At 38.8% G+C, this 12,479-nt stretch overlaps 1 protein-coding gene across 3 annotated transcripts in view; it reads left to right on the top strand.

Annotated features, from left to right (window-relative positions):
- The window catches only part of ogdha (oxoglutarate dehydrogenase a), a 28,416-nt gene extending 20,104 nt beyond the window's left edge, over nucleotides 1-8,312 (top strand). For all 3 annotated transcript variants that reach the window (XM_058635370.1, XM_058635368.1, XM_058635369.1), the window contains 11 exons: nucleotides 91-193; nucleotides 1,269-1,397; nucleotides 1,490-1,640; nucleotides 1,724-1,851; nucleotides 3,129-3,307; nucleotides 3,395-3,466; nucleotides 4,727-4,852; nucleotides 5,033-5,105; nucleotides 5,202-5,365; nucleotides 5,491-5,645; nucleotides 6,158-8,312. In XM_058635370.1, coding sequence (XP_058491353.1) covers nucleotides 91-193; nucleotides 1,269-1,397; nucleotides 1,490-1,640; nucleotides 1,724-1,851; nucleotides 3,129-3,307; nucleotides 3,395-3,466; nucleotides 4,727-4,852; nucleotides 5,033-5,105; nucleotides 5,202-5,365; nucleotides 5,491-5,645; nucleotides 6,158-6,278 — 1,401 coding nt within the window. In that variant the 3' untranslated portion in view covers nucleotides 6,279-8,312. The remainder of the gene's footprint in view (nucleotides 1-90; nucleotides 194-1,268; nucleotides 1,398-1,489; nucleotides 1,641-1,723; nucleotides 1,852-3,128; nucleotides 3,308-3,394; nucleotides 3,467-4,726; nucleotides 4,853-5,032; nucleotides 5,106-5,201; nucleotides 5,366-5,490; nucleotides 5,646-6,157) is intronic.
- Nucleotides 8,313-12,479: the final 4,167 nt, after the last annotated feature.

Genomic DNA, 12,479 nt, shown 5'->3' on the forward strand with positions numbered 1-12,479 from the left:
AACAAAACAAATGTATGTATTTAAATTTATACAAACGCCTCTCTTTAGCATTGCTTTGTCCTCAGTCTCTCTCTGTTTCTCTGCTCGTAGGAGGAGATCTCCAAGTATGATAGGATCTGTGAGGAGGCATACGCTCGATCTAAAGATGAGAAAATCCTTCACATTAAGCACTGGCTGGACTCTCCATGGCCTGGTAAGGACACACATACTATTGAACTGTTGAGGGAAAATCAGAAAAGTGTATATGAGAAAAGGGAGTGAAGAGATAAATAATGTTTTAGCACACACTGAAGCTAATTAGATTGATTATTATATATCCATTATTCTCTCAATTATTTTCTTGATTAAGAGTATGCCGCTAATGCACTTATCCTGTGACATAACTCTTCTTCATAATGACTTTGTTTGCTGTATCAGCATTCATACATCCTTCATGAGTACATGGCAGTCAGTGAAGCGATCCTGCCCCCAGAACTTCCTGCACCAAAGAACATTTACATGTTTTTTTTGTTTGTTTTTTTACATCACAAATTCGTCATGTACATCAACTGTGTTGACTCATTTTTGCAGCCTTACTCCTAAGTATTAATATAGTTAGCACTAACAGTTATTTTTACTCTTGCCAGTAACCCGGGTAAAGACAAAAGACTGTTTATAAAAGTGAGGGTTAGGGTTTTGAGGGTGATGTGTATGAGAAAATAAGCCTACTTCTCACTTGATTATAACATCAGGCTCATTTGCTAGTTTTAGGTCTTCTTGAATAGAACATGTTAGGGCTGCATGATAAATCGTTAAAAAATCGCGATCTTGTTTAAAAACTACACAAATGCCTAATTGAAGGTTTCTAATCTTTTGTTCATGAGTGCAATAAACATTTTGATTTGTGAAAAGAATCGTACCAGAGAATCATGATCTCAAGTCAAAGCAAAAAAACTGTGATTCACATTTCAAATTTACGTTTGCAAATATATGATAAAGCACAGCACATATGACATGATATGGACATCATTGTGATTGACAGCATGTCACATTGCAAATATTGGGGCTTCAAAATGGGATTTAATTTTGAAACAAGAAGATGACATCTATTTTATATACAATTTATATTTATGGCAAACACAAATTATCCAGCAACATGTGGTGCTTTCATGTGGCATTTTGTCCACAACAGGATGTGGTCCAGCTCCCTTGGCTTGAATTCAAAATGGACATTAGATTGTTCCTCATTCTCTGTGAGGTCATTAATGTACCCATCTTGTTGTCTCTAGGTTTTTTCACTCTGGATGGACAGCCCAAGTCTATGAGCTGCCCCTCTACTGGTCTGACTGAGGAAAACCTGAACCACATAGGACAGGTAGCCTCGTCTGTTCCTGTGGAGGACTTCACCATCCATGGAGGTTGGACATAGTTCAAACTGGTTGTTTCAAGTTTTCAGGACTTGAAGCCTAGACTAACACTTCATTGTTGTTTTTTTGGGGGGGTGTTTCAGGTCTGAGTCGTATCCTGAAAGGCCGAGGTGAGATGATTCGTAACCGGACAGTGGACTGGGCGCTTGGCGAGTACATGGCCTTTGGATCGCTGCTGAAAGAGGGAATCCACATTCGGCTGTCGGGGCAGGATGTAGAGAGAGGGACTTTCAGGTAAACACTTTGAAGTACAAAAGAAACTTCAGGAAGTCAGTTGCTGTGTGGTTGTCCTGCAGATTCACACTATCTCTTTTCAGTCACCGTCATCACGTCCTCCATGATCAGAATGTGGACAAGAGGATCTGTATTCCCATGAACCACCTGTCTCCTGACCAGGCGCCTTACACAGTCTGCAACAGCTCGCTGTCCGAGTATGGAGTTCTTGGTCAGTCAGGCCCCACTGTTTGTATTCTGCTGTTTTACTTCAGGTTTTCTTGTCTGCAGCGTTGTCTTTGTAAATTAAAGGGATAAAGTTTTTTATTTTATTTTTTTTTTGATGTGATTGATACAAAATAATAGCAGGGTGTTATTGAACATGAATAAAGCAGAAAATCCTTATAATAATTTTTATTTGCAACGCATTGGGAACACTGCACATTATATTCTAAATCAAAACATTAAGAAAAATGTATCCATTTTAACTGCTTTACAGAAAATGAAGAAAAATTAATAATCGGCTGTTCAAAACAATAGCAATGTAAATAGCATTTTTCTTTACAAAACGTTTCTGAGAACTGCTTCACATCTGTGTTGCATGGAGTCTGTGAACAGATATTCCAGCCCAGGATGATTTGACGACATTCCACAATTTCCCTGCATTTCTTGGTTTTGCCTCAGAAACAGTATTTTTGATGTCACCCCACAGGTTTTCTATCGGAAATAGGTCTGGGGATCGGACTGGCCACTCCATAACTTTAATTTTGTTGGTCTGGAACTAAGATGTTGCTAGCTTGCTGGTGTGTTTGGGGTTGTTGTCTTGTTGAAACACCCATTTCAAGGACATATCCTCTTTAGCATAAGGCAAAATGACCTCTTCAAGTATTTTGATGTAGGCAAACTGATCCATGATCCCTGGTATGTAATAAAAAGGCCCGACACCATAGTTTAGTAGTATTTATCGCATACCAGTGATATAGCATACAAGTCGGCCGACTCCTTGCAACACAGATGTGAAGCAGTTCTCAGAAACAGAAGTTATACAACTAAATATTAGTTAAGGGATTCACAGGAATGCTAAATCCTAAAGATCTTTCAGTTTATACAATACATATTTCAGTTTATAAAGAATAATGCATATACTGCTGATTATTCATTTTTCTTCATTTTCTGTAAAGTAGTTAAAAATGTATACATTTTTCTAAATGTTTTGATTTAGAATATAATGTGCAGTGTCCCCAATGCATTGAAATAGAAATGATAAGGATTGTGGGCTTTATCCACGTTTTTAAACACACTGCTGTTATTCTGAACACATAGTCAGTGCTTACTGTGCTATATGCTCCTTCTGTACCAAGAACCAGGTGGAGAGATTGCCTGTCTGGTACCTCATACAACCACACATCAAAAACTCTTACAATGGTTTTTAACATGTCATGACTTTTGTTTGCGTTATCTTGAGCTCCTCATTGGGTTGACTTCTCATTGCTCTTCCTGTGTCTGTAGGTTTTGAGCTTGGCTTTGCGATGGCAAGTCCCAACGCTCTGATCCTGTGGGAGGCTCAGTTTGGAGACTTCAACAACACGGCTCAGTGCATCATCGACCAGTTCATCTGTGCCGGTCAGGCCAAGTGGGTCAGACAGAACGGCATTGTGCTGCTGCTGCCCCACGGCCTGGAGGGCATGGTAAGGTGCACACATGCACACACGTGTGTCCTCAAGTTCAGAATAATCCTCCTAGTGATGTGAATCCATTTTGACTTGTGTTTCCAGGGTCCAGAACATTCTTCAGCTCGTCCAGAGAGATTCCTCCAAATGTGCAATGATGACCCAGATGTCATGCCGGTGAGATACACACACTCGCATGCCTAAAGGTCCTGTTCTGGTCAAAAATAATCCTGTTGTTTTCCTTATCATGGATGAGATTCATTTTAGATAAAATGCATTGCAATTATGATCAGTATCATTGTGTATTTGCAGGTGTCTTAGGCAGAGCATGAGTGAGTACCAGCATGTCAGGCCAAAATTAACATAACTGCCATCGCGTGCGTATGTCAGTAATAGGGATGTGACAATTGTAGATTTTCTTGGTACGATTATTGTCCGAGAATTAATCACGATATTATGATCATCGTGATTATTATGCGTTAATTGATTTCACAATACTATGAATGTGTAAAATCACATGAACACTGCTTATAGGTCTTAAAGTTTCATTTATTTATATCTTTTGATGCCAACATAACAAAATAAAATAGCAGATATTATATAGCAGATGTCATACACAATTAATTAGTCTTGTCTCACGTCATCTGTATTGACATTAAAACGTTGTTTTTTTTGTTTTTAAACTGCGGTTTAAAGATCAGAAAAATGTGTTCAGTGTCTGATTCACTGCTCCCAGTTTGTTCTTGCGCTCAGCATATGGGTATATATTTTGCTCTCTCCCCCCTCATTGAGCAGTAGTAGCATAACGTCGCAGTTTCAGTTACAAACATCAAACTGACTGGGTTTGTTCCTCGTTAGAATATGTTGTTTTCAATGAAGACACAAGCTGGATTTTTGCAGACCATCAACGCACAACACATTATGAAGTGCAGCCCAGATTTTGGAACACGCATGGAGTATAAGCCCCGCTCACCAAGCAGAAAAAACATTTCAGCAACAGAAGGAATGTGCACAGAAGTATACCACGGCCATGAAGTTTTGTATGTATGTAAAGTTGTATACAGGACATTCTGAACTCTGACTTTTCGGAAAACTTGAGTCAGAAGGTCATGAATATGACGAGAGATGAAGCAAGCCGCGCGCTCATTGTACATATAAAATACATCAATTCTGAAGGGTCTTGAAATGCAACTGGTGGAGCAGCAGATAAAACGGAGGCTTGATAACAACACACAGAAGAAGTGTGATGTTGCATCAGTACTGATGTTGAGGAAGATCAGTGATGCTCTTCACAGAAACAAATTCTTCATCTTCATTATAAAAATAGCTCTGAAAGTACTGATCCTGATGGAGATTTTCATCACATTTCTCTATTTCTCCAGACTTACCGATTTTCTGTTTTTCAGTTTTTAAAAGTAAATTGCAATTTGTCTCCAGAATATCACAGAGGACTTTGCAGTGCGTCAGCTCTACGAATGTAATTGGATTGTGGTGAACTGTTCGTCCCCTGCAAACTACTTCCACGTCCTCAGAAGACAGATCCTCATGCCGTTCAGGAAGCCTGTGAGATGCGCACATGTCCTCACACCACAACCATGACATGACACAACAGCCTCATACATGACATCATTGCTGAGTTTTCATCTGTTCCAAACACCATTTTACACCTGATGCAAAACAATATCTGTTACCTGTTTGCCCTTTTTATTTTATAAATACTCAGCCTCCTGTTTGTCTCTGCAGCTGATTGTCTTCACTCCTAAATCTCTGCTCCGTCATCCAGAGGCTAGGGGCAGCTTTGATGAGATGCTGCCTGGTAATGTTACAGCTGTTTGTATTATTTACCAGTGGTTTATAGATATGAAGTCATTAGGGTGACCTTTGACCACGCTCCTCCTCTCTCCTCCTGCAGGAACTCACTTTCAGAGGTTGATCCTTGATAACGGCCCAGTGTCTGAGCGTCCTGAGGAGGTGAAGAGGATAATCTTCTGCACGGGGAAGGTTTACTATGAGCTGACCAAAGAAAGGAAGAACAGAGGGATGGAAGGACACGTGGCAATTATACGGATGGAGCAGGTACTAAAATTGTTTTGTGCATTTACACATTTTTGAGTCGTTTTTGTAACTGTTTTCATCAGTTGTTTTTTTCCGATTGATGTGGAGAAGCAGCAAATTAAACGTCTCTCATTTTTCTTCTCCAGCTGTCTCCTTTCCCCTTCGACCAGGTGAAGGCTGAGGTGGAGCGTTTTGCCAATGCAGACCTAGTTTGGTGTCAGGAGGAGCATAAGAACCAGGGTTACTATGACTATGTGAAGCCTCGCATCAGGACCACGATCCAGAGAGCCAAGCCTGTCTGGTAATAACCTTCCTCAACATAGAAGGCTTCAGAATGATTGCTCAGTGATTTTTGTGTGGATTTGGTTGTATGAGGTACATGGTCTGCACTGCCTTCACCAAGCACGCTGCTGTACCTGAAAAACAGATTTTAGCTACTTAACAAAAGGTTTTACAGTCCATAATATGTTCGTTGATGCCATCAGTTTTTTCTGACTGGAAACTGAAGTTTTGTTGCATTGTAAACTGCACTTTCTCACACCGAAGTTCATGAAGCAAATAAGCAATTTTGCATCACTTCTGCATTCATCAGTGTGTTTAGATGTGTTATTTTGTGATTGCATTGTTGAAAATCCCTAATTTGAATAAGCCTAAGTGCTACAAACCTACCAAATGAGGCCTGAGTTTCTGTGAGGTGAAAATGATATTTTTCCAATGGTCTGGAAAAGTGAGCAGTTTACAAATATTTGTTTTAGTTTACAAACAGTGATGGGTCAGTTCAACTCACTGTGTGTGTGTGTGTGTGTGTGTCAGGTATGCTGGCAGAGGTCCAGGGTCAGCTCCAGCCACAGGAAACAAAAACACTCACCTGATGGAGCTGCGCCGTTTCCTGGACACAGCCTTCGACCTGGATGCTTTCAAAGATCAGCAGTAAAGTCTGACCAGCAACACTCTCATCTGTCCCACCTGTGACCCATGACCCTCCTGGAATTCTGTTTCACAACACACACACAACTCAATAAAACTTCTGGGAAAAGATTACATTATATAGTACACACCAACACTATGTACTGCTCAGTATATACTGCCAACATCATGTAGTATGAATCAAAAAGAGTAGGAGTACTGTAAATACATGTACAGTACACAGAGTGATACTTTTTACATCTTTACAAAGCATGATGCAGTTGACTATTTACTTCTGCAGCATACACTGCAGTAATACACAGTCTGAGTTTAATAATCCTGCTCATGTCACTGATCAATTAAAAAACGGTAACATATTTCCAGTTTGCTGACTGAGAAAATCATCAGAGCAGATTTAGCTTGATCAATGAATGTTAATAAATTAACTGGTCAAATTTGGTGTTTGCTGCACGTTGTGATCAATGGTCCAGTGAACATGGAATCACATCTCTTCATGTATTTTTTGCAATGTTTCGTTTAGGTTCAGGTTAAATTGGCCCTGCAGTGTGTAATTTGTATTGAAGTAACCTTACTGAGCAGTATATATATCAACAGTACAGATGTTATTTGTCCAGAAAAACAGTTACAGAGTACAACAGAGTACAGGCTCAGCTCCACCACAGAGCAACAGCAGCAGCAGCAAATATACTTTCAGAATATTGGTTCCTAAAGGTGTCTTGAAACTGGTGTTTTAACTTCTATTTCTGCAGCACATTAATCTCATTATTAATTGATTTAGATTCAGAAGGGCTTGAATTTTGAAAGTCTGAAAACCCCAGGTCTTAACCACAGTCAGCCACTTTCTTCCCCTTCGTCCTGATTTAAATCTGGTCTAAAATGGTTGAAGTCTGGCACAGATTCTATTATTTCTTGTCTGTTGCCCAACACGTTGAGTGTCTGTGCAACTTGTCTTGAATCAAGATGAGACTTTTTAAGGGCTCAACTTAGAAGGAAATTAAGAGCAAAACTTTTTTTTCTCTTGAGGCAACAACTGTTGCACCTGGTGGAGTTGCTCCTTTAGCCTGAACTTGATCTTTGACCTCTCAGCAATGTACTCTCCTCCCTCAGTCCAAACACACACGATTCCAGCAGGTCAGCAGTTACTTAAGAAGGTCCAGGAAACGGGAGTGACATCTTTTTTCTTTTTCTCCATCTTCATCGTCATTACTCCTTTTTCACTCTCAGATCGCATAGTTATCAAAGCCAAAAATCATCTACACCTGAAAGGTCTTTGCAAATGTTTGTTTTTAATGTCTCATTAGCATAGTGGGGACTCCCATTAAAAAACAATGGGAGTGTGGCTAGCTGGGAAAAATGGGAGCGATGTATTTGAGGTTTGGTGTCAGGTGTGTTTGCTTGTTAAAGAAAGTATCCAAATAGTCACCACAGCTCTGCTTAACTCGCACATTGAGCTTTTATTTTAAAGGGATATCTGGGGTATGGCTTCCCTACATAAACTCTACCAAATGCACTGCTGGTGGTTAATTTAATTCCTTGGCTTCTCTCATTCTCTTCTGTCCAAACATTATCCTGTGCCAAACTGGAGGGCCTCATGTTTTTATTATTTTAGTGTTTATCAGTTGAATGAACTCTGTCACCAGAAAAATTAGATATATTAATAAATCTTCTGGTTTGAAGCAGTAAAGAAATAAAACGGCAGAAGATGAAATCGGCTGCAGATAGAGTTCTGTGCTTCTGTTGAAGAAAATGATTTATTTATTTTCATAATAGGGGATTTAAATTCTCTTCATTTGTGCTTCATTCAATAAAGAATTATACTGAAAAACTGCTTCTTCCATCCTGTCTGTTTTACACATTGTGACTTTGTATTCATGAATTCATTTCTATTTTAATGTTTATTTGATGTGACTTTAATTTTAAAACACGTCACAGCATTTTACAACATTTACAAACATTAATAAAATGTATTCAAACTGAAAAAACTGCTGTAAATGCACCACAGGATGTTTACCTTTCAAAATAAAAGATCTGTTTATTCTCATTTGTCATAGTTATCTTCTCTAACTACATCATTTGACTTTGGTGGTGGTTTGAATTTTGTTAACTTGTATGTGTTGCTGCAGAACTTTTCACCAATATTTTATGTAAAAAAATGTCCAATGTGAGTTAAATCAGTGACTTCAGATATCATCAGATAAGATTGAGGCCTCATTTGTATGAATGAATAAATCAGATTCAAATCAGATATGTGTATTTGAATCTACCATGTAAACGGACAGTTCAGATATTCCACAATCAATGCAACTTATGCTGTAGCTGCAAGAGCAAAACTATTATTCAGCCTTCTCTAAAATTAGCAAATCTCAGCAACAGTAGCGAATGACACTACCTACAATCACAAAACTCTTCAAACTGTGCAATGAAAGACAAGGGATGAAACCAGTGGACTCATGTCGAGGTTTCAGGCTTTCAAGCGAGGATTTCTAAATTTCGTACCAATAACAACACTCTTACTTCTGTTTCAACCTAATAACCATTTTCAGGTCAGTTGCCAAGCCCAACCTGAGGTTTGTGTCCCCAAGTGTTTATGTGCCAGTGTAAATATAGTTTTCAGATATGTCACCTTTGAAAGACAATGCAAGCAAATCTTCCAAAAGAAATCTGAATGTCAGATTTGGCCATGAAGACCTGCAGTGTACATGTAGCCTTATGTGCAGAATCTAAGAGTGGCCATACTTTATTTAAATGTTTAGTTCTTAAGTCGTTTTGTTGAAATTGTGGAAATAGTTTATTTAATTATATGAATATAAATAGTATGGAATCTCAGGATATTTAAAATAAACGTCAAAATATAAATAAATAATACACTGGCTCTGAGCTCCCCATATTAGCATGTTCTATAAATCTATAAATTATTCCGGAAGATGTGAATATTTCAACCTGATGGACATCAGAGGAAGGATTTCAACTTAAAGGGCAGGAGACTTCATAAATCATCTGTGGGCTGATTGAATACCTTTAGGGATGTTAAGTTTTGAAACAGACTGTTTAGTCTGTTTACTTTTTTCCATTTGTTTTTATGAATATGATATTTACCCAAAACTATATGCATAATTTTTGACACCTTTTTAGGCAAACCATTTAGGACTGAACAAAGTGATAAAACAGCATGTCAGTCTCCTCTCCTCAATGAATCAACACAGCACCTTGTTAATACATCGATAATACTGTAACAATCCTGAAGGGGATGTGTTAGTTGCACGATTCATTAATATCCATACTTGTGCGTACTTGTGCGTACTTGCGTACTCCCGTACATGTGAAAACGTCATCAGCCTCAGTCCAAGTGCTGTTCCAATTCTCATGTAAGCGAACAGCGAGGACGGTTCTCAAACCCGGAAGTGTTCTCGCTCCGCCCATTTTTACCAAGTATGCATCGGAGGTGACTTAAGCGTACTTGGGATGGCCATGTATCCCAGAATACATTTCGGCGGAGCATAGCAGCAGTTAATAGAAATATAAATCTTAAATAAATATTTTTCTGTGTCCCGGAACAAAGTTTTAACATCATTTGAGGCGAGAAATTAGTCATTTAGAATTTAAACATGTGGTTTGTGTATGAAGATATGACGTATTTATAGTTTGGCAGCGACGTTTGTCGGAGGTGATCAGCTCCGCCTCTGCGGACGCTCGGCGCTCACTGTGCCCGGCACAGAGCAGCGTTACCTCGGCCTGTCCTGATGAAATGATCCGCTGGCTCAGACGTCGCTGTCATTACATGCTCGGTGTGATCCAAAGATTTGTTGTTGACGTGTTATTTTGTTTTTAATGAAAACGTTTTGACCTGACAGTTTGAAAGTTTGTATATAATTAATGTTTTTTTTATTTTAACTTTGAATGTTAGATTTATATTAAAGTCGCACGGTCATTGTATCTGTATTTAAATATAATATGTAAATATTAGATATGTAGAGTAGTATATATTTGTATATATGTGTCATATATATGTACATATATATGTACTACTCTACAATGCTGTAGTAATATATCTATTTTCCACATTGTATTTTTTGTATTGTATATTTTAATAGAAATAAATTAATAAATGAAGTTAAATATTTCAAATGTAACAACATATATATGCATTTATTAAAAGTATTTAATATGTTCATTTATCAACACTGTAGGTGGCGGTAATGAGGCTGCAGCACTTGGCGCCAGCCACCATTCAAACAGCAGAACAATACATACATACTTGCATACTTGAGTATTGAGAAACAGCCACATACTTGTGTACTCCCGTACTTGGCAAGTATATACTCCCAGCGTACTTCTCAAGTATATACTTCCCAAGTAAGCAAGTACATACTTGCTTACTTGAGTATTGAGAAACGGCCATGGAATTGTGTTTATATTCTGAGCAGCGTGGGTTGCGGCCAAAACAACAACCCGTGTTCATGTCTGCGTTGGCACGTTGAATAAAGAGAAACGTCTGCTGCCTACTGTGTGTGCGCCAACATTACAATACGTTTGAAAATAAATGCTAACAGGCGACGAATAAATAACTAAAACCTGCTTTGTCGTAATATTTTTTTTTTATGTAAATGAAAACTCATTGCCTTGATTTATTCACATTTCCCATAAAGTTTTCATATCGTACGGTTCCCTGACAGTTGCGCCGTTCCCGAGACGCCACATGACCGCGATTTGGTGTTCTCGTACACAGCTGTGACGTCACTCTGGGAAGTAAGATTTTATTTCTGGGCTTTTTATGGCCTTTAGGAACGTTTTACAAATATGAAACTCCATGAAGTAAAAAAAATATTGAATAGAAAGATCTATGAAAGCCTATGTCTATGTCTCGAGATGTCCTGTGGACAGTTGTACAGGCGTCTCTTTTACTTTTACTATTGTGCTCAATGGGAAAATTGCTTGTTGGGCCGCATGAGTATTTTTGTTGTAGTACCACGAGTGGCCACTGGAAAAATGTCTGAGTGGCAGAGTGGGCAGTGCTCTATGCAGTTCTTATAATACATCCAACCTGCTTTCTTCCTCAGTTCCTCCTGTCTGTGATTTCATGTTCTTTGATTTAACAGTTACTCTTTTGTCCTTGCATCTGCTCCTGTCATCCTCCCTTATTCCCTTTCCTTTATTCCCTCTCTCCATATTGTCCTCTATTATTTACCTTTTTTTCCAAATTTCTTTTTTAAATTCCTTTGTTCTTGTCCATTCCTCCCCTCTGAAATCTGGAATGTAAAATCAGCTTGCTGTCTCAGGTGCATGAGTGTGGATACATCAGTTGCCATGGTAACAGAGGCTGCACTTTGCAGAAGCATCATCCTCTGAGAATTTGTGGTGATGTCACAGTGATGCCGTCGTCACAGTGATGTCATCAGGTCTAACAGCAGGTCTGTGTTACACACAGTACACCTGTTAAGTTAAAAAGTTCTACTGAACCAGGAACATTATGTGAGTTGTAGGATGGTGTGCAGTGTACAGGGAGCAGTTTATTAATCTTGTTGTTTATGTCATCATAAAGGGAATAGGTTGATGCAGATCAGGGAATATGAATGTCAGTTCTTTATAAACACAGTCATAGATTCCTGTAACATTAGCATGTTTGATGAGGATCCCAGTGAATATTTTATTATATACCGTATTTGTTTAATTTTGACAGTTTTAGTCCATAATTGTCCAAAAGATCTATAAAAGTGGTTCCCAAACTGGAGGTAGGGATCCCCTTGGGGGTTATGAAACACAAAGGAGTGGTTTTGACATAATTTATCAAATAGACACCCTACAGACACCCTAAGGCGTGACAGTGTTCTTATCATCTTGTACATACAAGTTATCATCATGTGCACACAAGATCATTTTCGTTTTTGCACACTGCAACAACACTTACTTTACTAAGCCAATCAAGCTTTATTTTCACCTCTAAATGTCATTTAAAGACAATGTCATGTGCAATCACTTTTCAGGACTCAAGGCCATTATGACAGATTTATGGACAGGATTGTTTACAGAGCAGTTTCACAAGCTCCCTCTCTCTCTCTCTCTCTCTCTCTCTCTCTCTGAATTCAGCTCAATTTAAATCAATTCAAATCAATTCAATAGGGCTTTATTGGCAAGGGAAACATACCATAACATTGCACACACCCTCCCCCCCCCTCTCCCCCCCCCCCCCCCCCCCCCCCCCCTCTCTCTC

This window comes from Solea solea, chromosome 8 (genome assembly GCF_958295425.1).
Source record: "Solea solea chromosome 8, fSolSol10.1, whole genome shotgun sequence".
Taxonomy (NCBI): Eukaryota; Metazoa; Chordata; class Actinopteri; order Pleuronectiformes; family Soleidae; genus Solea; species Solea solea.